General features: G+C 41.1%; 2 protein-coding genes across 2 annotated transcripts; both read right to left on the reverse strand.

Annotated features, from left to right (window-relative positions):
- On the reverse strand, positions 1-25,881 carry LOC311583982 (uncharacterized protein). Its single transcript, XM_084757974.1, has 12 exons — positions 25,425-25,881; positions 24,069-24,183; positions 23,126-23,299; positions 22,174-22,280; positions 19,258-19,310; positions 16,783-16,825; positions 14,848-14,909; positions 10,942-10,972; positions 7,940-8,009; positions 6,525-6,641; positions 856-1,624; positions 1-272 (listed from the first exon to the last, which is right to left on the reverse strand). Exons 1-12 carry the CDS (start codon positions 25,676-25,678, stop codon positions 250-252), a joined length of 1,818 nt encoding a protein of 605 aa, XP_084614100.1. The 5' UTR covers positions 25,679-25,881; the 3' UTR covers positions 1-249.
- On the reverse strand, positions 13,515-14,459 carry LOC311585010 (serine/arginine-rich splicing factor 3-like; the record flags this gene model as incomplete). The annotated part of the gene is made up of 2 exons (XM_084759805.1): positions 13,515-14,322; positions 14,409-14,459. 2 exons carry the CDS (start codon positions 14,457-14,459, stop codon positions 13,819-13,821), a joined length of 555 nt encoding a protein of 184 aa, XP_084615931.1. The 3' UTR covers positions 13,515-13,818.
- Positions 25,882-27,364: the final 1,483 nt, after the last annotated feature.

Below are 27,364 nucleotides of genomic sequence, written 5' to 3' on the forward strand. Positions count from 1 at the left end.
TGTTCTTACTCTATAATCAAATCTTTACCCTTAACCCTACCTCCGACCAATAATGTCATAAGTTTAAACAATTCTAAGAAGCAGCTCATAATTGTTTTATAGTGAACTTTAATGGAAAAATATCACAAAGTTAGATACAAAATTTACTATGTACAGTGCCCTCCTTGAGAGAAATATGTAACTTTGAAATTTCTATATTTATATAATTCTTCGTGACGGTTTACATACGATCCAGTTGGCTTCAAGAGATTAGTGATCAGGTGCATCTGACACTAGAAAGAAAAGCAAGAAATATCAGTAGTGTTACCCAGAGCATCATTGGTGGCATTGTCAGCATCATCAGTGTCATTATCAGTGCATCTTATGAGTATCATCAGTATTCTTGTAATGAGAAAGAGTGAGAAAGTGGAGCCTTATTTTGTTGCTTTGATTCTCAGAAGCTGCTTCTTTTGGAACGTTTGTTACCAAGGTGATCCTATCCTCAGAAGTCACAGTTCATGGAGACAGAAAAATAGACATTAATATTTAATAGTATTATCTCTCTGCTTAGTCATTTAGAAAACAAGTTTCTCACTGGGATGGAAAATAATTCCTTTATTTTAGAATAGAATAAAATTAAGAACCAACCATATTTTATTGGTTAGTTTTGCTGGTCTAAACTGATTTTGCTATTTTATGCCAAGTATTTCCAATAGAACTGCAAAAAGAAAAAAATGGTTTCTGGTTCTAGATAATGCCTAAGTAGCCCTTTATAAAGCATGAAATTTATTAATCATAAGTACTAATACCAAAGAGAATTAGATTTCTGGTACAAAAATCTTCATCTATTTAACCCACTACTATGGTGTAACTTACCCTGTTCGTCCTTTTTGTTACTGGGAAGTCTGTGATAACTTTCTCCATTCCACACTTGTCGAATTTGCTTTATTATCCATAGCGCTCCGAATAGGGAGATCAAAAAAAGTAAGAGCAGTGCTGTCACGAACAGTGATGTCTGTGGTTCCTCATGGGGAACGGGTTTCGTTTTCGTGTCTCTGGTAGTGTCAGTGTGGTCAGATGGATGTGCAGCACGCAAAAGAAACTGATCTTCCTGAGTAGGGTCCAGAGATTCTTTTGCGTCATGATCAAGAACATTTTGTTGATCAGCAGTGAGTTGATCACACTTGTCTTCTGCTCTATAAGCTTTAAGAGCCAGGTCTTGATCATCATCAGTGCATTGACCAGCAGTGGGCTGAGAGTCAGCATGTTTAGTGAGAATTGCATCCTCAGGGCAAGCCGTTGTGGGGGCTGTGACATCCATATTGGTGTCATGTGTTGCTGTGAAGTCATTTTTCTCACCTATGTCACCTGTGTCACCATCACATGCAGAAGGAATTGACCAGATTTGAGCAGTTGGCCACCGTACAAGATTACGACGTGCAAAGGTTACATGTGGTGTGCATGTCGCGTCCTCAGTCCAAGCAGCTGTGGGGGGTGTGACATCCATGTGGGTGTCATGAGTGGCTGCAAAGTCTTCTTCCTCATTTAATTCACCTGGATCACCCGCACATGCAGAAGAAATTGGCACAGTGTCACCATGTGCAGAAAGTGCATAAGGAAACGTCTTTCTCTCCTTTTGTGCAACCTTTAAGGAAATTTTGAGATGTTAGTTTTCATTAAAAGTGCCACTGATTTTATTTGTTTTATCACCTATCTTATAACGTCAGGATCTTGATTTACAGTCCTCAAATGTTTGTGTGCTCAGTCTAATTTTGTCACTAGTCACTGATATTGAGAAACCTCTTCTTCCTTTCTGCTTGAGTAGAAGGCCAAGAGTTTCTAAAAATCTTAGACAGGAACATGGTCACATATCTTTCTTTCTCCTGCTTTTTTGCTATCAGACATCATCATTCTCTGTAAAATAGGAAGATATAAAAAGAAGTGGACAGAATGTATCCTCTCCTGTCCTTACGACCTGAAGTTTACAAAGCAGCCAGAATAAGAGAAAGTGGCAATGTGGGGCTTCAGGAACAAAAAGAACCTCTTTCTTCTGCGCTACATTAATCCTTTCCCCATGGCCTTTCACAAGTTCCCATTAGGTTCTTGGGATAGCAGAATGGTGAGGATCATTTTGAAATGTCTGAGCCAAGTCTGCTACTACCCACAGCAGAGGGGACCTGCTGAGTGGCAAGTACGGATTCAGGAGCTGCCTTCCCAGTCTCACTCCTCAGCTATGATTGTTGATACATCATACTGTACATGTACCTGCTGGCCTGCTGCAGCACCCCTGTGCAGCTTGCATGAGGACAGTTTCAAAGGCTCATATATTTGAAATCTTTGTGTCCAGATGGTGGAATTATTTGGGGAATGAGTAGTAGGTGTGGCCTTTTTAAAGGAGATGTGTCACTGGGGTAGGCTTTAAGGTCCCAGAAGACTGATGCCATTTCCAGTGAGATCTCGGTTTCCTGTGAGTGTCAAGATGTGATCTCTCCGCTGCTGCTCCATGTTAATCTGCATGAACCACGATGACAATGGAGCTGCATATATGCAATTGGAGCCTTAAACTCTACTTCAAATAAACCCTTCCTTCTAGATGTTGCCTTTGTTCTGAGGGGGTGTTACACAGTAGGCCATGTCACAAAAAAATAAGAAAATCCCATAATTCTGCATTAGATAGACACCCAGAACACGCATTGATTTACTCAGATAAATTTGGGGAGACAAATATTGTCTCCATGTCTTTGTCATTCATTACACCTCAGTGAAACTCATGACTTAGAAGTCTACTTTTGCCTCTTAGTACCAGGCTTGAGGATGGTGTATGCTAATTAAGTGAGAGACTCGTACATTCCAACCCTTACCCAGCATCATCAAATAACATAACACCAAGATGATTAAGCAAATTAGCTTAAGAAACACTGTTGATCAAAGCAAAAAGTTAAGGAGGTATCTATTTTACATGTGTGTTCAAACTGTTCATATGGATCATGTCAGAATTTAAAATTCATAGATTTTATTGGGAAAGACGAACTTGAGCACAATATATGATATTTGTCAGACATAGACATGTTTTCATATGGCACATGATTTTCCATTGACTGATTCCTACTCATTAACTAATTATGCTTCATCCAGTTAGCAAAAAGGAATGGAAAGGCCACATGTAAACAGAAACACTAAAGACAAATGAAAAGATCCTAAAGATAGGTTCCTGAATTGTTATGTACACAACAGGACTAGTAATGACTATATGGACACCACTTATTTATCAGAATACACAATTTCATAGGATTCAAAAAGTATTATTGGGGTGTGTGTACATGTGTGTGCACATTTCTATACTTGTTTGTGCTGTTCTGGCATGTGTATGTGTGTGTTTGTTTGTGTGTGTGTGTGTGTGTGTGTGCCAGAGGACAACTTTCAGGAGCTGGCTTTCTCCTTCCACTGGGTTAGACAGGGTCTCTCATTGTTGCTCTGTGTGTCCCAGGATGGATGGCTTGTGAGTTATAGGACTGTTCCACTGTCTCAGCCTTTAATCTGGATTTAGGGGTGCTGGGGTTACATATGTGAGAAATTTTATGCTTATTGTGTTTTGTGGGATGGAACTTGGGTCATTAGGCTTGATAGGCAAGTGCTCTGACCCACTGCGCTATCTTGTTGGCATATGTATATATATAATGTGCCTGTTTTTGTTTCTTTGTGTATGTGTACATGTGCTTTAATTTTTAAATAAAAGATGAAAGAGAAACTGGAGAGAGAGAGAGAGAGAGAGAGAGAGAGAGAGAGAGAGAGAGAGAGAGGAGAGAGAGAGGTTGGTTGTTAGCAGTTCAGAATGAAAATAATATGGAGACAACTCTGAACTTCTCATTGGAATGCAAGCTTTTTTCCCCCCAACCCCAGGCACAATCCTTATAACATGCCTGTGTCAATGTAAACCTTGTCTCTCGGTATCTTTTCATAAAGATTTCTATGTAGTATTCTGTTAGCATGTGGTGCAAAACTGACATTGTCCAGATCAGGTCTGTAATTTCACATTCATTACACTGCAATGGCTAGGGAATGGCTTCTGTGAAAATTTTGTGTTAGTTGGGTTTTATGCAAGCTTAAGATCAGAACATTGATGTCTATTTTTATTTAAGTCACATGAGTTCTTTGAAAAATGGAAACCACTATGCTTTTGGGCTAGTTGGCTCAGGTATTGTTAACATCTCATTGCTATTAGTGGTGTTGTGGTTTGTATTCTAATTACTTGCATATCAAAGATGTTGCTTCCTTTCATGCCAACTGTAACTACTCCATGGCCACCATACCCATCACCATTATTTACTTCTTGTGTCATCCTAAAAATTCAATCAGTGTAAAAATTCTTTCATATTTAGCATGTTTCTTTATATTCTTAGGAGATGACTGGTAAGTGAATTTCTGTTTATTAAAGTACTTGACATTTATGTGCTTGTTTTGTACTTACTTGACTAATACTCAATGATCACATATAGTATTTGATATTAATTTGGAAACCAAATTGAGTTAGGCTTAAAAGAAAGAACATTTGAGTTTGGTTTCCGGCAATAGTAATGTTACAGTTACTAGAGGTTTCCTTAGGTGTAAGAAGCAGGTCTAATCTGCTCATTTTGCTCCTAATGATGAAGTTAGATGCTTGAATGTGTTTAGTGAGTCATTAACAGTCTGCAGTGGAGAGAGCAATTGCTTTAAGTAAGATCTGCAAACAGACTCTTGTGTTCACTTTGTTCATTCTGAATGGGGTTTAAAACAGAAAAGAGGGATGTTAGTTTTGTAGTTGCTTTTGTAGCTGCCATGACGAAATATCTGACAGAAATTCTTTAATGGAGGAAAGTTCATGGCTGCAGGCAGTGAAGAAGGAAAATGTAGTGTGTGTGTGGGGGGAATGGGGTGACTTGGTTTGTGGATTTGGTCTGTTGCTTCTCACATAGCAGGAGACCGGGAAGCAGATAATAGAGAACTGGTACCCAAAGTAGTCACGCCCATCAAGACCCACCCTGACAACCTTCTGCTTGCTAGGCTGAACCCCAAAAGTTAAACAATCTCCCAAACAGTGACAAAGTGTTCAGACACATGACCCCCTTCTCACTCTGTTCCTCCCCCCTCTCTCTCTGAGTGTGTGTGTGTGTGTGCATACGTGTGTGTGTGTGCATACGTGCGTGTGTGTGTGTGTGTGTGTGTGTGTGTGTGTGTGTGTGTGTGTAATTTACTAAAATATTTTCAGTCAACTTGTACATAACAGTGCCAGTGAAATGGCTAAGTGCATAAAGGCTCTTGCCAGCATGACTGACAACCTGAATTTGATCCCTGAAACTGAAATAGTGGAAGAGAGAACTGACTCCTATAAATTATCCTTTGATCTCCACACTTCTTTTATGGCACACATGTGCCTTGCCTTCTCCCACCCCCTGAAATAATTTGAGAACATTGAGTTCCTGAATTGACAGAGACCCGCCTGCCTCTGCTTCATGAGTGCAGGGATTAAGGGTGTCCACCAACTTTTCCAGCCTCCCATTGTGTGCTTCCTGCCTTTATGTCTCTGGATTTCAATGTGTAAAACTGGCAAGATATTGACACCTGGGGTCCAGGAAGATAGGAAACATCTTGAGCCTGCCTATTAAATCCCACTTATTAAAACTTGGCTTATACTTTAATTATTTACATTATCAAAATTATTCATTCTGAGGGCTGGAACAATGGCACAGGAGTTTATAACACTTCTTGCTCTTTCAGTGGACCTGGCTTGGTTCATAGCACCTACATGTTGGATGACAACCATCTGGAACACCAATTCCAGGAGACCAAATCCCCTCTTCTGGTGACTGTGGGAAACACACACAAAAACACATATACACACACAGACACACACACACACTCTTAAGGTGCACAAAAGAATACATGCGAAACATTCATACACATTAAGTAAATCAATATTTAGCACACAAATATGTTGGTTACTTTCATGTTGGCCAAAACTATCCAGTGGTCTAGATTATTTATTTGCTGTAGTTTTATGACTTCTCCTTACTGCTATGAAAAACATGCTCACTTTTTGGTTTTTCTTTTGATTCCATAGTCTACTATCACTTACATTTTAGGGCAGTGCTTCTCAACCTGTTGGTTGTAACCCATTTGGGGTGGTGGTGGTCATAGGACCCTTTCACAAAGATTGCTTAAGACCTCCTGAAGACACAGGTATTGACAATGCAATTCATAACATTAGCAAAATTACAGTTATGAAGTAGCCACAAAAACAAATTTACAGCTGGGAGTCACCACAACGTGAAGAAACTGCATAAAAGGGTTGTAGCCATTATAGGTTACATTAGGAAGGTGGAGAACCACTGCCTTATCACGTGACTGGCAAGGGTATTTCCCAGGAGTGTGGGATGAAGGAGGCAAAGAAAATGTTCGAGGCTGGGTTTCTCTTCTCGGACACTGCTGCAATACTGAAGACATACACCAACAGACTCATTCGCCTCACAACAAGCACATATGTTCCTTTTCAAATTAGTGCGAATTACCGTCAGGGGCGTTTCTTCTTCCCATGGATCAGGTATTGGCTCTCCACTAGAACGTGCATTCAGTTGAGACTTTCTAACAACTGCTTGCGCTCTTTTCTTTATTCTGCAATACAATCCCTGCAAGTAAAGGTAGAGGATTAACCTTTTGGGTTTTGTTCTGAAATTAACACTTTTGCTTTAGGACACATACTTTCAAATCTACTTTCTTCCTTACTAGTTACAGGATGTTGACTAGTTGAAAAGAGAAACTATTACTCTAGCCTAGATTAAGAGAAAATCATGAGTGGAGAAACTTGGCTTTGCCTTTTGGTTGAGACTAAACTTAACTGTTTTAAAATTTCTAAATCGTGTATAAATGTTTATTAATAGTAATAGGCCTCTTTAAACAGTCTTTCTCTTCCATGGTTAGGAGGCAAAAAGGCCTATTATTTTCCACTTTTGAATAAACACTGATTTAATTACTAGAGTCATTCATATCAAGTACCTGTGAAAGTGCTTTAGAGAAACCCATTTGTCTGTTGAGTCACATCAATATTTATTAAAATTCCAATTATTATCCACACAGGCCCTCACTCCAGGGCTGCAGGTTACACCAACAGGTTTCCTAACCTCCTGCAGCTCATGGCGATGAAGCAGCTTTAGTAGGATTGCATAAGGATCTGATTAAAACCCTCAGGTATCTTAAGTGTTTCAATGTGGCACAAAGGGTGGGAGTATACATTATTTTCACATAAGAAAACCACCAGATTGTAAAGTGTTACTACAAGATATTGCATCCTTGCTTTAGAACTGCTGTCTAGTTGTGGGGACACACCCTTACTGTTTAACTAGATGAGGAGTTTTAAATATAATCTTAGTGGAACCAAATAGAAGACACTGCGTAAACACTCGACAAGGCAAATTTTGATGAACAGATTGCAAATGGCTTAATTTCCACAGTTTCCTGTTAGTCTAAATACAGAAGCAAAGGCAGAAACAGAGGAGATGCTCTTATATGTGATCCTGAAATAGGAGTGTCCTGGGGAAACCAAAAGCTCCCTGCATTTATCCTGAGGATAAAGGCAGCTGGGAGATTCCTGGATCATAGAAATAACTGGATCCATTAAAATATCTATTATCACAGCCATGTTTTAAAATCACGTTGATGTGTATTCATTTTTGCAAAGAATCCTTTTTCAAACATCAAGCATTTTCTACTATGTGAGAACTGCACTCAACCACCCACTCACCATGAGTTTCTTATTGGGCCATGATGACCTTCAAGGACTTACGGCTCATTTAGAATTGGTAGAAAGTTCTACATCTACAAAATGCTTTCCTCTGACCAACTTTCCATATTAAACGGAGGTAGGTTGACTACTGTTACATTTTAACAAAATTGATAAGAAAATGAATTTCACAAAAGAGACTTTTACCTTAACAGAGATACTGGCATCATCTTGTATTGGACTCCCAGGAATATCAGGGATAGGTTTGTCATCAAGCCTTTAAAATAAAAACATGCCATAATGGGTGGGTTTGGTCATTTGAGCAACACCGTTGAAGATATATATATATCTTCAGCCAATTCTGCATTCGTGTAATTTGAAGACAAGTGGTGTCCTAAAGCTTTTGGTAGTCTTTGTGAATGTTAACATCTCAATCTATATTATTGGTGGCTATAGTTAAGGGTGTTGTTTCCTTAATTTCTTTCTCAGCCCATTTATTATTTGTATACAGAAGGGCTACTGACTTTTTGCTGGATTTGGTTGAATTTTTGTGTTCACTTATGTATAGTATCATATCATGTGTGAATAGCAATACTCTGACTTCTTCCTTTCCAGTGTGTACCCCCTTAGTCTCCTTTAGTTATTGCTCTAGTGAGGACTTTAAGTTCTATTTTGAAGAGATACAGAGAGAGGAGGCAGCCTTGTCTCTAACCAAGGAAGTGAATGAACTACCTTTATGACAAGAAATTTAAGTCTCTGTAGAAAGAAACTGAATAAGATATCAAAATATGGAGACTTATGTGGCCACCTTCTAGTCAGGCAGGACTTCTAGTGGAGGGAGGGGAACACCAACACACACACAACACGGAGCAGAAAATGAGGGAAGATCCAACCAATGATTGGCCTAGCCTGAGACCTACCCCATGGGAGAGAGCCAACCCCTGACACTATTAATGATGCTCTGCTATGCTTGCAGAAGGGAGTCTAGCATAGCTGTCTTCTGAGAGGCTCCACCCAACAGTGGATGGAAACAGATGCTGCTATTCACAGCCAAAGATTAGGGGGTGCTCAGGGAGCCTAGTTGCAGTGTGGGGAGAAGGATTGAAGAAACCAGAGGGGACAAGAATCCCACAAGGAGACTTCACAGCCAACTAGCCTAGGCCCATGATGGCATACAGAGACTGAATCACCAACCAAAGAGCATGCATGCACTGTATGTAAAGATATGTAACCAATGGGCAGTGTTGTCTTAACGTGGGTCCCCTAGCCAGTGGAGCAAGGACTGTCCCTGACACCCACTCTTGTGGCCTGATTCTTCATCACTTCCCCTTATTGGGGTTGGCTTCCTGGCCTCTTCCTGGAAGAGAATGGGCTCAGTCCTTAAAGGGTGGTTTGATATGGAGATGAGCTTCCCTTTTTCTGGGAAGAATGGAAGGGGGAAATGGGGTAGATGTTAGGAGGATGTGAGCCAAAGTAGAGGAGGGTGCAGGCTATGTTAGGGATGTAAAGGGAGTGAATAAATTTATATAAAAATCCATAAAATAGCTGAATTTCAAATTCAAATTAATAGCCTGTAATTTGTGAGATGCCGTAGTAAATAAGTACTTGCTGCCTACACACAACAACCTGAGTTTAAATTCTCAGCATTAAAAAAAAAAAAAAAAACTTAAAACCAAAACAAAATACCAAAACAAAACAAAAAAAAAGCCCCAAACAAAAAAAAACCCTGGACACGGTTGAATGCATTTCTAAACACGGTCCTGAGGGTGGCAGAGACAGGGCCACCCTGTCTCTCATTATTTGGGCTTCCTGCTAGTGTAGCTCCAGTTTTAGCGAGAGTCTTTATGTATGTATGGTGAGTAACTTAGGGAACCATAGAACAAGACATCAATATCCTCTTCTTGTCTTCATCCCTGCACATAGACATATGCAAAACAGGCAACCTGAGAGAGAGAAAGATAGAGATAGGCAGATAGATAGATAGATGGATAGATGGGGGAGGGGTCTTCCACACACCTGATGATTGCAGTAACTGATGGCTTAGTATTTATGTGCTCAATGTACATAATGTTCCTACTTCATTCTTCTTCCCACACTTGTAGGGAACCATGGCTGCTTCTCTGTCTATACAATTATTAGGCATTTCACTGAGTGTCATGGTCTCTCCAAAGATGTTGGTTTGGTAGAGCATGAAATTGACTATCTCTGAGCATCCATTTGCCAATGACCTTAGAAGCCATCACATTTTTGGTGATTTGAAGCTGCTTTTTGATAGTCTGTCCACAAATATGTGATGAGACTGACATGACAATTTTTATGCTCATTTCTGTGTAATGCTTAATTTTTATAGTAACTAGAGGGCAAGTAACACTGTGCCCTCAGCTCCACCCTGTCCTCACTACAGCCAACAGCTCCAAATCTCAGGGCTTCTGGTTGGTAAACTTTGGACCAGCCCCTCTGCTTTCCTACCTTCCACAAACCTTGGGTTTCACCGCAGTTTTGGAACTTATTGAATTTCCTGTTGAATAAAAGCATGTACATAGCCCATTCTGAAGTTGTTTTCAGCAAAGCCTGGGGGGAGTCTTTTTACTCACACTCTTCTCAGCAGACAACTCATCCCAAACATACTACTGACCTGAATTGTTGACATGAAAACTAATATTTTCAAATATTATATGCATGGCATGTTAAGTGCAGTGTATTTGTATGTGTGTGTGATTTTAGGTACATGCATTCCAGTGTGCAGGTGTGGTGATCCTAGTACAGACGTGAGCATCAACCGTGGCCTCCAACCTTAGTTTTGTGTCTGGGTCCCTTATTCATGAATGCAAGCCTCAGGCTAGCTATCCAGTAAACTCCAGAAGATTCTCTGTCACCACCTCCCATCTCACTACAAGGAGCACATGTGCACAGGAGACCATCAGGCAGCATGTGGATTCTGGGCATCTAAACTCCCATTCTCAAAGATGCTCACCAAGCATTTTATCTACTGAATCATCTCCCTGACCCTGGATTCCTAACAGTATTTCAGGCTGTATCAGAGGTGTAATCAGAAATTGCAACATTGTGTGCTCCACAAATAATTATTCATCGTGTGATGATGGAATAAATAAAGGAGAAACTGTCTTACCAGAGGAAAACAGAGTGCCAGTTTCTGAACTTTATATTTTCTCCATACTCACTGTATGTTAAAATGCTCACGCACTTACCGGAGTGAAGTTATGTCTGTTCCACCAGCTACTAAAGAGAAAGGCATTGTTATTAAAGAGCTGTAGAAAAGATGACGATTACATGGCAAGGCTAATCTTTTGTTACCATATACACTTGACACCAATTCCGGTTAGCTTTTAGAGTGAATATTGATTTTTAAACAATAAGTATATGGCAATCTCTTAATCTCCACTTCTTTGTATGTTTAAAATTCAAAGAGACAAATTTATTAGAAGTTATTACTTATAATTGTCAACAAAGCACGTATGATCCTGAGCAGTATCAGGCAGAGGAAGTGGCATCTTAGCCAGGATTGTTGCTGTTGCTGCTTTTGTCTCTGGACTAATGGTGCTGGCACAATCTAAGTGAATATACTCCTCCCGTACAGAAGTGGAAAGGGTTTCAGCAAGTATTGAGTTGAACTTGCTCCACTGAGGATGAAAATTCCTGGCACAGTGAAGCTCAGTCTATGGCGACTGTTCTTGCAGCACAGCCAAACACAGGAGACACAAGGAGACCCAGGACTTAAACAGCTCTGAGAAGAATCTCCAGCTGCCAGGATGGCAAATACCCAGAGAGGTCAGTGTGTGTCCTGTTCTTGACCATTTCTGAGGAAGATGCTAAAGGTCCTTCAGTTCTAGCTCTAGTCTCTAGCTCATATGCAGTGCAAAGAAGCCCAGTGTCAGTTTCCATCGCTTTTTACGGTAAGAGCTGTACAAAGACTCCTCATCGTAGCAGTTGTGCACCCTGAACTGCATCTCCAGAGAGAGAAGCATAAAAGAACCTTGGGGATGGAGCAGCAATTCCAAGGGAGTAGTATCTCAAACGAAACTTTTGTTTCCACATATAAACCATTGAATGAATCAAGCTTTCACTGGGCCCTAACAGCCTTCTCTCCAAGAAGGAAGAAAAACTAATCACGTTTACTTTATTTACAGTGGGTAAATCTCCAGTATACCTTTCCTGGCATTGCTCATGGGTGGGCCAGAACATTTGTCCCACAACAAATGTACTGGGAATGTGACTCCATGGTAAAGCCTAAGCTCAGCATGTGGGAGGCCTCAGTCAATCCTCATCACCACAAAAAAAAAAAAAATCTACTGCTGAAATAATGTAAAAAAACGTCCTCCGGGTTGCAATAGTACTATTTCCTCTCACGCTTATGTGAAGAGGGTCATTCACATTTCTCTTCATTATCCACTTGCTGGTGCTTTCAAAAGGCAATGTGGGGGTGAGAGATGCTGTGATGACACTTCCTGAAAGCACAAACTCTGTAGTGTTGTCCCACTGTTACAATCTTATGCAGACCCAGTGGACCATCAGTGTTGTGTACTACCGAATGATGTGGCATTTTTCCCTGGAAATGTCTTGTATACTATATCTTATGCTAATTAGTAAAACTAAAGGAAAAGGGTGCTGGCAGATTATCCAACAGGGAGACCACTTGCTTAGAACATTTAGAATGGCGGTTTTCTGTCCCCAACACTGTCTACAAAACTCAAACTCCATTCACTTTTCAGAAAGTTGTTGAATTTACCATTTATTATGCCAAGAAGTATTCACTTAAATGGCAGATAATCAAAAATAACAATAAAACAATATATGAATTACTTTATATATCTAAAGTAAGAAATTACAAAAAGGAAAAACCCAGAGAACCCTAATCACATTTAGTCCTCAAAAACTTATTGAAATAATGAATATCGCATTTTCACTTTTTATTTATTTTTTATTTTTTTTATTTTTTATTTTTTTCTCCTTTATTAATTTATTCTTGTTACATCTCAATGGTTATCCCATCCCTTGTATCCTCCCATTCTTCTCTCCCTCCCATTTTCCCCTTATTCCCCTCCCCTATGACTGTTCCTGAGGGGGATTACCTCCCCCTGTATATGTTCATAGGGTATCAAGTCTCTTCTTGGTAACCTGCTGTCCTTCCTCTGAGTGCCACCAGGTCTCCCCCTCCAGGGGACATGGTCAAAGGTGAGGCACCAGAGTATGTGAGAAAGTAATATCCCACTCTCCACTCTACTGTGGAGACTGTTCTGTCCATTGTCTAGATCTGGGTAGGGGTTTAAGGTTTACCGCCTGTATTGTCCTTGGCTGGTGCGCATTTTCACTTTTTTAAATGATCACATTTATTTTATTTTTTATTTATTTTTATTTTTATTTTTTTCAAGTTAAACAACAATTTGTAACCAAAACTTTAATCCCAAGGATTCTCACAAACATATTACAAATGACAGCATGAAAAAAAAATTCTTGCGCAGTAACTCAAAAGTTTGGCTCTACAATGTACCCTTAAACTGACAGGACATTGACTGGTGTCTTAGACTTACATTTCCAAATAAAGAATGTTACAAACAGCTGTGCATCCATATATAGCAACCAGGAAGGAAGCCTTGTACACAGGCTTCAGAGTGCAGTTCCGGCTCTGCCTGCAGGCCTGTGTCCCGGCAGCTTGTCATCGCAACCACCGCTCCACACCGCCATATCCCAGCCACTAAAGAAACTACAGTTTTATCCCATCTCCGCCAGTTGTTTCTCTATCATTAGCACATCACACTTTAACTGAGCACAATCTAGGTTTATTTCAGTCTATGAAAAACTAAAGTTCAAAGCAAATTCAATCTTGCTTAAGGGAACATTGTAAAGTAACAATTCTTGATATCACATGCCTCAAATGATCCATTTGAAACCTTAGAGATTACATCGTTATCTGTCACTGTTCCAAGAGACAAAACAAATTTGAATAGCTAAAACATCTTAAAAATGCACCAAGCTTATGAAGTCTTAAACAAAACTTTAATTTCCTGTACATACTCCTGTCAAATGAAGTTATTTCCTGTACACCACTTCTTTTGCAAACTGGTCTTCTATTTCCTTTCATTTGATCGAGATCGGCTACGAGACCTAGAGAAGGAGCGAGACGGCTTGTGATTTCTCTCATGAGACAGAGACCTTTCTCTTCTCCTATCTCTAGAAAGTGACCTGCTCTGGCTTCGAGAGAAGCTTCTCCTCCTTGGAGATCTGCGCCGAGGTGGAGGACTCCTCCTACGGTAATCATCCCGAGGGCGACGACCCCAAGAGGGAGGTGGGCCACGATTCCGACTTCTTTTTTCACCGTTTGATAGTTCCACTCTTACACGGCAGCCACACAGTGTTCTTCCATCTAGCTCTTGGACAGCATCAGCAGCATCTCGGGGATCCTCAAATTCAACGAAAGCAAAGCCAGGAGGGTTTCGAGCAACCCACACACTTCGGAGTGGTCCATAATAGCCAAAAGCCCGTTCTAATTCAGTCTTGTTCCCGTTGTTTCCAAGATTACCTACGTAAACCTTACAGTCCAGTGGACAGGAATCACAATGCCTTTCGAGATCCTGGGATCAAAACGCCGAAGCCCAAACTCCTAACGCCTCCGACAGGCCCACCCGCTCCCTTCTGGCTCTGCTGCACGGATGCTCACACTCCTACGGCGTCCACGAAATGGCCTGATCACATTTATTGACCCTGACATATATAATAAAATGTAGGAAAACCACAATGTGTTCATTGTAAGAACTGAAGTAAAAATTCATTTTATAACAAACCCAAATTGCTGTTATGTGCTTATAGAGGACACATAATGTGGACTAGGTTAAAAATACTTTTACTTATAAAAAGATACTACATGCACCAGTAGTACTTGTTAAATAAACCCGTCCCAGATGATATAATTTGAGATTTAAAAAATTTCAGAAACAAGTTCTTAAATAATTCTGAATTCCCTAATATTTGGGAAGCTAACTAATAAAGAATAAACTACATTCATATTTTACTTTAGTTCTTTTTGTTTGTTTTTTTGCAGAAACAAAACTTTTTTTTAATTAGGGTAGAACCAGTAGAGTATTCACAGTCAGTCTTACCTGTACTGATCTGGGATGATATTTTCAGTATGGATTTTAGTGGTCTTGTTGGTCTTATTCCTCTGTGGCACATTTTAAAAAGTGATATTTTAACATTCATATGAAAACATTTACCAAATGCTTTGAATTCTTGTTGTTTTATTTGCTAACATACATTACATTAGAAGTTTACTATCAATTTTTACTTTGTTCTTTAACCGGTTGATTATATTTGGTGATACTTTCCTTATATTTTTTTCTCATGTAGAAAAAGGGGAGGAATTTAGCCCACAAAATTAGCCCAACAATCAGCACACACAGACACAGACATGTATGTATGCGTGTCTGCATATGTACACACACACACACACGTATGAAGAAAGACACTAGCTTCTCGCCACTCTTTGTTTTGATGGCTGTAGTAACTGATGGTTTTATATTCCTTTGCTCTATGTAACTAAGTACCCTGACTCTGTTTGTCACGTCACTCTGGGCCCCTAGAGCAGACAGTACCTTCTAGTTCACTGACTGTGGTATTACCTCCCAAGAGCTTGGTTTGTGGACCTTGAAATAGATTCCTGCAGCCAGGCATGGAGGATCAAACATGTCATCCCAGCACTCAAGGAGGGAGAGGCAGGGAGAGCTCTGTGAGCCCAAGGTCTGCCTAGTACAAAGAGAGTCTAACATAGCCAAGGCTATAAAAAGAAACCCTATCTTGGAAAAAAAAATCGATTTCTATGTCTGCTAGCACTCTTACAGCCCACTGCATCTTTGGTTAGGTTCAGTCTATTCCTTGGGCCCATTCATGAGTGAATCCTAAAACCACTATCTGCTTATTTGTATGGCAAACTAGCATTTCCATAGACTTAACAGGATAATAATATAAGCAAATAATCATAAAAATTACTGGATAATTTTAGGTTTCTTTCTTTTCTTTTCTTTTTTTTTAAACTGTGAAACTGGTTAGAATTCCAAGTAGAAGTTAACATGTAAAAAACACATGTTTTATATTGTATGTCTTAAACAGTTGTAGCTACTGGAAATTATGAATCTTAATTTTGGTCATCAGCTGTGATGACTTTTTTATATCTTTCAACTTGGAGTAACTAATCTATTTAATAATGTGTAACAAATATTTCATTGGTACATAGCTCCACCCATTGAAAATAAAACATAACTGTTCTCTATAATGGAAGTAACCAGTCATAGCGAACACAGAACTGTCTTGAAATAGAACTTTTCATTTTCTGCCAAAACAATGTCTGAGCTGAGCAATGGGCTTTCAGCCCCATGTTCACGCCTGATATGGAAGATAAGGTGCTTTTTACAGAGAGATGAATACTAGTTATGTTGTAGTTTGGCTCTCTATGCTCAGATAATCTGTTAGGAGTCAGAGAATTCATTACTGTGGAAAACAGGTCATGTGAATGGACAATTGATGGATGGAACACTCGGATAGAAGGAAGACATGGAAGTCTCCCACCATCTAGGATGGAGTGCTACACCTCACAAATGGGCCTTGGCATGGTAAGCTGGTGTAAACATAGGAAAGAAATCTGCTGTCTTCTTGTAGTATGGTCTGCCAACCCAGAATGACTCCAAATTATGTAAGCTCTCAGGAAAGACAAATGCCTGAAAGGATAACTAGACATGTGGGTCTGGTTTCATAAGATGATTTCAGAAAGGTTTTGAAAAGGCAAGGAGTGTTAGTTGGACAACAGTGTTCATGATTAACACCAAGAGGCTCATTTTCCAAAACAGAGTATAATCCTCATGTGCATATGAACAACACTGAGCAACGTTTCAAGCTAAACATATATACGGAATGCAGTGGGGACTGTGAGGCACAGGAAAAATTATGTATATAAAACAGTAAATGTTTCAGAGTACACCCAACAAGAATTAGCTTCTTATCTATGAATTTCCTTAGTATTAATGTATATTCTTAATCTTTACCTGCTGGAAGGTCTTTCTTCTGTACAATAATGTATTTCTACAACTTAAAACAAAATATGTTTTATTACAAATCTAGAAAATAGAAGCTCTGAAAATGATTAGACTCCTTGTTATTATCAGTGTCTTTGAGACTGATCTGGATACCATTCTAGAGTAAATGTTCATTTGTAGGAAACTACTTCATGTGGTACTCTTCCATTTTCTGTCTATTTCAAATAAAAAGACAGTAATTTATCAAACAGTACTAGCTAAAAATAAACACCCATATGCAATTGTGGTGATCCTGAATGAACTGTTTCAGACTGCTAGAGAGTAGAATCCTTACAAGAATAAGTATCATCAACTGACTGTGTCACAAAATAACTCTGGGCTAATGATAGTAGAAAAAAATGTGTAGAACGTGAATCTCAGCACTCGGGAGGCAAAGCCAGGTGGATCTTGTGATTTTTTAGTATAGACAGCTACATAATAGTGAGACTATGTCTCAGCCCCCAGCCCCCAAAAAACCAGATTTGGAAAAGAAGCGGGAGTATATGCATATGTTTACATCATGACAACAAAGGACCTCGCCCAGTATTTAGTTGAAATTGTTCAGTTTATGATGAAAGTTTCTACCACAGGGACTACATGTATAGCTACTGTCCTTTGTACCAAGACCAAACACAGCAGAAAGAAATGGACCAAGAACAAAGACCATCACAATACAGCTCAAGGGTGGACAGCATGCTCCCTCTCCTTTTCCCTTTTGTGAGAAGAAGCTCTTTACTTCCAGCAGTGTTCCCAACATTAGGATCAGCTTAATGGATGCTCATGAAAGCACCGTGATCTCTCGTGAAAAGAATTATTGTTAAGACCCATTCCTTGGTAGCAGTGCACCCTGAGCTTTACCTCACAGTGAGAGAGCAGCAGAGAAACAGCTAGGGCCTGGACCAGCAAATTCCATGGGTCACCTTCAGACACAGAATCATTTTTGCATGTTTACACGCATAAACTATGAAACTATGAACTCACTCAGGCTCCTACTGTGCACCAGCAGTAGGCTTTCAGAGAAAATAAAAAAAATTTCATTTTCATCTTGTTTAAAGTAAGAGAATCTCAATGTCCTCCTTAGCATTCTTCATGAATGAAGAAGGGCACATGTCCTACCAACGAATGGGCTAGGACTGGGGCTCAGGAGTAAAGCAATGCTTACCTCATGGGAGCACTCAGTCATCCTCACCTCCAGGAATGCCAAGGACAACAAAATCCAGAGTAAAGTGACATAAAAAGTACCTACATTACAATAATACTGACTCTCTTCATCTTACCTTTTGAGGAAAGGTCATCTGAATTCAATACCTAGTGTGATTTCGCTATAAAAGACACTGGTAAGGCAGTTGCTGAAAGTACGCATTCTGCAGAGTGTCCCACTGTCACAGAGTCTCTTCAGACTCAATCGGGAAACAGTTAACACTTTGAAATACAGAATGACGTCATTTTCTCAATCCTCTTTTTGTCCATTTTCCCCTGCAAATAGTGCTTCACCTCACCCTGTTCTACTTAGCAAAACTAAAGGGAAGAGTTGAGAGTTCAAGGGCAAGCACCAGAGATGCCGCCACAGCCTTGCCAGGCCACAGAGGGAGAGGACGCAAACAGTCCACATGAGACTTGATGTGCTGACATCAGATGTTAGTGGAGGAGGGCTCCCTTTCTGAGGACCAGGGAATGGGGGCATGGGACCTGGGGGAGATGAAGGAGGGGTCTACAATCATGATGTAAATTGAACAAATTAAAAAGTGTGTGTTTGTGAGAGAGAGGGGGGGCGGGAGGGAGGGAGGGAGGGAAGAAGGAAGGAAGAAAGAAAGGAAGAAAGAAAGGAAGACAGGAAGGAAAGGGAAACACATAAGCATGGTAAGTGTGTCTAAAGTCTATTACACTCACTATGGCAGAACACTGTCAGCCCTAAATGGGAGGTGACTACAGAGAAGAGTTGTAGAGTATGTGAAAACTGTCTAAATGAGAAATTGCAAACACATGTAAAAGCCAGGTGCTTTTAGTTACATCATTTGGTAAGAAGGAAATTAAAGTGATTATTCAAGATTTGTTTGTGGCGCATACCTTGTAATAATATTCCATACAAAGTACAAGGCACTTGTCATAAAATTCAAGGAAAAATCAGTATTTCTAACAATCCATTTGGCTATAATATGATTACGGAGGGTGTTGCCAGGTTGTTTTCTTATTTATTCAAAGACAGAACATGTATCAGGAACAAAATCAAATAAGCAGCACACTGACAACATTTTCATAGTTGAAACTGTTTATCGATAATTTCCTGATTACATTTGATTTTTTTGAGTATTAGGGGAAATTGAAAACAATATAACTGCATTTATACTTGATTTCTTTAACTCCTTTTGGGGAGCTAAAATCTCTACTCTTATTTTATTTAGGGTATGTAGAACTAGATTGAGTAATTCAATATAAAAGCCTTACCTTTACTGAATCTAACGTGCTTCTCTTCTAGGTCTTCAGCTTGTGTTCCTTTACTGCGACATATGATTAAAAGTTACCATTTTACTATTATAAGAGAGCATCTAACAGGTGTTTTAAACACTTTATATTTGAGTGTTTACTATATCTTAGTTTAGATATTTACAACAATTTTTGAAACAGAATCTGTAGATGAATTTTATTTCAGAACATGGCTGCTCTGGCACGAGATCACATCCAAAGTCCTTCTAGGACTGTGTGATCCAGCTCTAATACAGGCACATCTTTAATCCCGAGAGACACAGGCAAGCAGATCTCTGAGTTCAAGGCCACCTGGGTACAGAGCAACTTTTGGGTATAGAAACGCTTAGGTCCATGTATGGTGGTACAGGCTTGTAATCTCATCACTCAGGAGACAGAGGCATGCAGATCTCTGAATTCTAGTCATTTCTGTTCAGGCAGCGTGGTTCATTCAGGCAGTGCAGTGAGGTTGAGTTTGTAGAAGCTCAGTTAGTGGAATTCAGAGGCATTTTTACTAGGAGAGTTTTACAGAGACAGGTTGAAGAGAGAACAAGTTAGGCACAGGTAAAGGCAGACCAAGGCACTGAATGAGAAGGAGCCAGAAGATAAGAACAGATTGTTAAAGTTAGTGAGGCCAAGCAGAGCAATTCAGTGACAGACTGAGAGAAGCCATGTTGAATCAGTCAGCTTGGAGAGGATTTTGAGCCAGAACAGCTGGGATGAACCAGCCAGCCAGAGTTCAGAAAGAGCTAGAAAGAGTGATCTTATTCAGCAGTAAGTCTCAGAGTCAGAAAACATTCTAGGCCTAGACTAGACTATATGGAGACTAGAAGCTTCCAGGACTAGGCCTAGGTTAGCAGACTGAGACAATAAGCCTCCAAGATGACAATTGCTTCAGGCAAATAAATGTTACTTTTACATTAGGTAGCCGGGCTATCATGAAGCCCACTCCATGGCCCATGATGCCCTTAAACTCACAGAGATCTGTGTGACTCAACAATAATGTTTAGCCTTTTATTAAAACAATAAGACCAACACACACACACATACACACAAGCACACACACACACACACACACACACACACACACACACACACACACACAATGTGGGCAGTGGTCCTTCTGTAGGTTTTGTTTTATGGCTGCAGTAACTTTGTATTTGTGTTCTCATGGAGTTAGTGCTCCTGTTACAATCCTCGGCCTACGTCTCTAGGGCACCACAGCCCTGTCTCTGTTAGGACACTTTGGAGGCATTTCACTGAGGGCAATGCTCTCTACCAAGAAGGGGCTTCTGTAGATAATGAACATTTTTCTTGCTTCTAAGGATCCCTCTGCCTTCATTCTCAGAAGCTGCAGTTTTGATACCTTCCAGCCATTTTAAATAGTTCAAAGCACACCGCTTGAGTGGGCAATGGGAAGTTGTTGCCCATGAGGGGCAAGAGCAGTACGAGTTCTGCCACCACATGAAAAAAGGTGCTACACAGGATAGAAAGCAGCTTCTCAGGAAAATCTGGGGTGAAAGAAAGAAAACAATTCTAGTGTCTTTCCATAGCTTGATCTCATCATTGAGAATGGTGTTAATTCATGTCTATGGCCAGAAAAGACAAGGAAAAGCCTAAAGTTGTTCACTCCCCCTGAAGACCAGGCTCACACGTGCACTCCACAAAAGGTTGTAAATGTGATGATGGGTAGCTGGCTCAGTAGTGACGTCACCTAGCTGCTCATGCAGAAGAGGACCAAAGTTTGGTCCCAAGTTTGGTCCCCAGCGCCCATGCCAGATAAGTCATTAACATCCCTAACTCCAACTGCCCAAGATATGATGCCCTCTACTGTCCTCCTCAGATACTACATTTGGAGTACTCTTACATGCATGGACACACAGACACAGACACAAACTGACACACACACACACACACAGACACATACACACATACACACACACCCTTGCATGCACATGCTGTTTTTAAAACATTAAAATTTTGAATAGGTAAGGGTGTGGTAGATTGCTATCAATAACGAGAGTGGTTACTTTAAGCAAGGCTCATCTTAAAATACTGAGCTCTTACTTTGGAAATAATGGCTGAACATAAAATAAGTACAATTGAACTAAAACGAAATTTTCAGCATAAAAAAAGTGATTTCATATGGACTGAGGCATCTGCCTTTGTAGGAACAATCTGCTTCAGAGTTAAACATTAACAGAAATCGGGACAAGGCTTAAAATGCTGAAGTACCAGAATCTGCAGAAAGAAGCTAATTACTCATACATCCCATTTAAAAGGTCATCTGAAATGGGGAGGAAAACGTGCACCTTGAACTGCAGAATAACGAAAGGTTTTGGGTAATTAGAGGATGACGCTGTAGAGGACGTCACCTAGAGAAAGGTAGCTTTCTGTTGAGTTGAACATTACAAGATTCAAACGGATTTTAGGAAAACCCATTTGTTATATGTGATTACGGACTGTTTAAGTCTAAAGAAATGGCTAATGCTGCAATCCTTAGAGTCAGATAGAGGTTATGAAATTACTGACAGCCACTGAGGATGTATATACATGGTAGAACATGTGTGGCTTTTTCTTTAGCAACACACACTGCCGAAAAGGCAGAAATTCTGCAGTGTAGCATCCAGCTACATTGATCTAGATCATTCTTTTGCTTGGCTGAATGCTCATAGTGTGAACTGGCTGATCCCCGATGCACACTGCTCTGCTGTGGTCAGAACAGCTCCTTTTCCAGCTCACACTCCATGTGTGCTAGGCATCCTCACTGTGTGTCTGTGGATTTCTGCCAACCTTCCTCCTTTTATTTTATGATTTCTGACTTAATGAATTGTCCCCCTCAAGAACAGTACTGAAGAGTGGGGGGAGGAGGAAAAAAAGAAAAAGAAAAATCTGTACCTGTTCGGGTCAGGTACACTATGTGCATTTGCACCTTTTGATGTTAAAAATTCTGCCATCTGGTGGTCGTTTTCACTTATGGCAAGCTGAATGGGCGTTAAGCCATACTGTAAAGGGAAAAATTTTTACAAAATGATTCATTTCTCAACTGAAAATTCACCACCTATTTTGTAAACATATATACATGCTGTAAAGAGTCACAAAGCATCCATGTTCCTAGAGCCCTGGCGTACTTTCCCCCACACAGCAGCCTTCTTTCCTTTCACACAGCTTTCTCCTGTCCAACATGGCCTCTTCTCCAGAATTCTCTGCAAACACTCACTGGTCAAGCTTTTTAGCTCCATGGAGTTGAACTTCCATCCCCTCAACCCTAAAACATGGAGTAAAGGCTGGGCATGCCTCTGCTGAGTGAGTGTGCTCAGCAGGTGCCTGGAGCAGAGTTTCTGTCTCTATACCTCAAAATTTTTTCTCTTCTCAACTAAGAATTGCCTACGAAACTCAAAAGCATTTCCTATGTTCACCAAAAAAATTTAAAAGTTACACAAATAACATCTTTTTGATATGTTTTCTTCAATGGTCACATGTCCAAATTTACTTGTGTGCTTGTTCCATTGTCCTTTCCACCCTCATCTCTGAACCAAAAACTATACCAGTAACTTCTACAAACAGTTACATGAAAACATTTATTTATATTTATTATTTGTAGCTGTGGTGTTTGTCTGAGCCCAAATTCTTTATATTTTGAATTTTAAAATAAAGCCCAATTCTGAAACAAGATATGCTGTGTTTCGTTTCTTACACTAACAACCAAAAATATGAAAAACACACTTGGAGACAAATGTTTTCCCGTGAATAGATTCAGTGAGACTGCTTGAGCTTTGGTGGGTGGAACATGGATCTGAGTGTCATGATAAGAGTGATTGGGAATAAAATGAAGTTGATTGATCTTTACCTCTGTTTTGGCTTCAATGTCTGCATTGAATTCAAGCAACGCCTCAATAGTTGTAGTGTTACCTCTCAAAACAGCATGGTGGAGGGCTGTATGCCCATTAAAATCTTTCACATGGGGATCAGCCCCTACCCACAGCAGCATACATACGCATCCCAGATTGTCTTCCTGGACAGCCTATGAGAATGGTAGAAAGGGACAGACCTTCGTTTCAAGGAAGTCAAGGTACTGCATGAGATAGTTACACTTAGATGAGACAAATTGTTTCAGGCATGCCTATCATCCCCTCTTTTTGAGACAGGGTCTTCTTAAATATCACAAGCTTGCCTAAATTCATTCTCCTTAAGTGTACCCCAGCCTTGCCTGAATTTATAATCTCCCCACCCCAGCTTTCCAAGGGGGTAGAATTTAAGGAGTGTGCCAACACACCTAGATCATCTAAGCATTTAGATCTGTGCTGGGTGGGAGTTGTTATTGTAGGCCAGAGATTGTTTGTCCCTTTTTTCCCCAAATTGACCCAGGCTGAAAACACCTGGAAAGATGGATCCTCACTTGAGGAATTGCCACTATCAGACTGGACTCTAGGCAAGTCCCTGGAACATTTTCTCGATATGCATTCATGTGGGAGGGCCTACATTCTTAGGTATGGTGGCACATCCACACACATGCTCCTGCGTTGTATAAAAACTTAGCAAGTCTTGGGAAAAGCCATGGAAATGCGGCAATCCCCTGTCCCCTGTGGTCTCTGCTTCAGCTCTTCCCTCGGGTTCCTGATTTGAGCTCCTGCCCTGGTTTCCCTCAATGATGGACTGAGATGTGGAAATTTAAGCCAAATAACCCTGCTCTTTCCTGATTTGGTTTTGGTCAGTGCTTTATCACAACAACAGAAACCAAACAAGGACCAAATCTCATCTATTTCACACCAAAACTGATGGTCCACAGCTACCTTAATCAAGGGTGTGCAGCCTTCGTCATCCTGGATATTAATGCTGCAGTTGTAGTCTAATAGCAGTGTCACGGCATCCATCTGGTTGTGGGCACACGCGTAGTGCAGTGAAGTCCTACAGATTGGGAGGACATTTCAAGAAGTTATGACTACTATGTAAAAGCACATTCAGCTGTAAAGAGTAAATAGTATGATGTTCATTTCCTTCTCATATAAGTAGCTACTTAGCTGGAATTTCCTTATGTAATTCTGCCTCTACTCTTGTGTTCATTAGATATGCTAGGGATACAGTGCATGGCTGCCCCATTCTAGGTAAGTGCTCTATCACAACCATCCTCCCTGCTCACACCAGCCTGTCTGAATAACAGGAGAACACCTGCTTGATTTGAACTTTACTCCCTATTACTGACTTGCCTACGAGAAGTGTAGGGATTAAGATGGAGCAGAGACTGAAGGGATGGCAAATCATTGGAATGGCCTAACTTGAGATCCACCCCGTGGGTGAGAGCCAACCCCTGTCACTGTTAATGATATTCTAATATGGTTGCCCACAGGAAGCTAGCATAAGTGTCTTCTGAGAAGCTTCATCCAGAAGCTGAAGGAAACAGCTGCAGAGACCCGCAAACAATAGGCAGCACCTGGGGAGTTTTGTGGAAGAGTGGGAGGAAGGATAGAGGGAGCTGGAGAGCTCAAGGACGCTGCAGGAAGCCCTACGGAGTAAACTAACCTGGCACAGAAAGACTGAACCACAAAACAAAAAGCATATACGGGCTGGACCCAGAGCCCCTACACATATGTAGCAGATGTACAGCTTGGTCAACATATGGGTCCCCTAACAGTGGGGGTAGGTGCTGTTGCCTGACTCTGACTCTTGCCTGCCTTTGAGTCCCTTTCCCCTAGCTGGGCTGCCTTGCCAGGCCTCAGTGGGAGAGGTGGAGCTTAGTCCTGCTGTGACTTGAGGTGCCAGGATGGGTTGGTACCTCTTGGGGGGCCTCCCCTTGTCTGAGAAGGTGAGGGGGAAATGGGAGCAGGGGACAGCAGAGCGGGACTGGGAGGAGTGGAGGGGAAGGGTTGGTATCAGGCTGTAAAGTGATTAAACAAGTAAACAACAAAAATAAAGGGCGGAAGAAGAGACAACAGAAAAGGATTTGTAAAGGAGCTGAAGGTTTTTTTTTCCTTTCCTTATAGACGGCCTAGGAGCTGCCCTTCGAAGGTGTGTGGGTCCCCAATGCATAGGAGCATAAAGCAGGCAGAAAACCCAGGGGCTCCATGAAGCAGCCCTGAAAGGTCGTGGCCCCGAGTGTCCCCACACATTTTTGCCCTTCCCTGACTCCCCAGCCTTTTCAGGATGATTACCTGTTCTTCCTATCGCATTCATCAACGTGAAAATGCCTGGCGCTGAGGAGTTGCTCAAGTGTTTCTAAGTCACCCGTGCTGGCTGCTCTTTGGAGTGGCCCCACGGGGTTATAGCCAATGAGATGGTGTTGAGGTTTCTTCTTTTGGTTACATAAGCACCCACAGCACAGGCATGCCCGCCACAGGCGGGTGTAACAGCATGCTGACTTTTGGGCTGTAGAGGTCTCAGCAACGTATTCTATGTCCTCAAGCATGACTGAGCCTCAGGGCCGCCCAGGCCCATCTTACCCTCTCTTCCCTCCCCTTTAACCTCCCTCTGACCCCCCAAATTCTACACTAATTTTTTGAAAAAACAGAAATATTTCCACCGAGCCAAACGCGCGTCCTGCTAGGGCAGGCACTTGGTTCAGTGTGAAAAGATCTATGCGTTATCACCTAGAAGCATGGCTGCGCTGGCTCAGTCACCATGACAGGCTATGAGGTCACAACGATGCTTAGTAACTGAGCACCATGCCTGTGTTCTGTGCTTGCCCGGGTCAGACTCCAGTGACAGGAGCCTACCCTGCTCGGTGCATATGCAAAGCCAGGTCAATTGCCACTCTGGAGTGGACCTACAGGCATGGCGTCCAATGACAAAACACTGAGGGCAACTGGCTGATGGTTCAGATCCTTTGTAGCCCAGCAGCCCTGACAATATGTGCCCCTGAGACTGGCCTGATTGCCCTAGGAAAAATAATCATCCTGAGTTAGCAAACCTCAACTCAAACACACAAATATTTTATGTTTTCTCCTTTCAGGATGGTAGTTTTTAAGGTTGTGATAAGGGAACTACAACCTGAATAGCCACAGAGGATTGTGACCTAGTAAGGGATCATCAGGGAGGAGAACATCTCCCTGGGAAGGGGGATTAACATACACTGTTATGAAGAAATAAAAACTAGAACAGGAGGATTCAATGAGAGGAGGTGGGAGAGAAAGGTAAAGGAGGGGATCTGGGCAGGGACACCCAACACTAAGGGTCCTTTGAAAAACTATTTGGAAACTGACTACTCTAGAAGCTTCCCATACATACATGAAAGGAATCCAAATGGAGCCAAAATCTAACCAGGGAGGTGAGTCTCTAGCTGCAAATCTTGGGCCACAGGGTTAACCTCCAGTGCCAGGAAAGGGTTTCAGCCTGTTGAATCATTAACCGAAAAGACACATGGAGACCCGCAAATAGGCTATTGTCACGGCTATTGGTTGCTCTATGCAACCTGATGCTAAGTCCTGATTTCTGAAGGTTAACACTTCAGTTATTGAACTCAGGTAGGTTGATCTGGTGTTGAGCTAGACTATTGACCTTTCTAACCAGAGTTCATAGTACTGGAACTCTGCATGCTACTGGAGGCGAAAAACAATCCTCAATATCTCTCAGCTACAAACCCCGTGACCTCAACATAACCCACATGGCAGCTCACAACCATCTGTAAATGCAGATCTAGGGAAACCAGAACCCTCTTCACAGACACCAGACATGCACACAGTGCTCATGCATGCATGCAGGCAAAACATACAAACACAACAAATAAATATAACCATTAAATAATAGCAATAATAGGTTTAGTGATATATGCAATACACTTATGTAGTAAGTTCATTCTTTGAAAGTATACCATCTAATAGGGCTTACTTAGCATGTTATTAATGTTATGAACTCACCACCCTATTTGTTTTGAAAACATTTTTGCCATTTGAGAAGAACCCCTTTCCCCATTAGTAGGTACTCTTTATTTCTCCAGGCCCTCCGCCTCCCCTCACCAGCTAGGTAGGCACCAGCCCAGCCTGTCCATGATCAATGACAGAAGTGTTACCTTCAGAAGTCAGACCTATTCTTCAGGTTGTGTAGAGAAACCAATAGCCTTGGTGTAGCCTTTTATATTCATGGTTTTCCATGGGTC

The sequence above is a fragment of the Acomys minous genome, assembly GCF_964271855.1.
Source record: "Acomys minous genome assembly, chromosome: 15".
Taxonomy (NCBI): domain Eukaryota; kingdom Metazoa; phylum Chordata; class Mammalia; order Rodentia; family Muridae; genus Acomys; species Acomys minous.

What these genes read in the sequence shown, in the direction of transcription:
- LOC311583982 (XM_084757974.1), bottom strand. Translation starts at nt 25,678, where the DNA reads ATGCTTGAGGACATAGAATACGTTGCTGAGACCTCTACAGCCCAAAAG. An exon ending in AGTGTACCTGACCCGAACAG is followed by an intron (nt 19,311 to 22,173) that starts GTACAGATTTTT and finishes CATATGTCGCAG; the next exon opens with TAAAGGAACACAAGCTGAAG. An exon ending in GAAGAAAGACCTTCCAGCAG is followed by an intron (nt 14,910 to 16,782) that starts GTAAAGATTAAG and finishes AATGTGCCACAG; the next exon opens with AGGAATAAGACCAACAAGAC.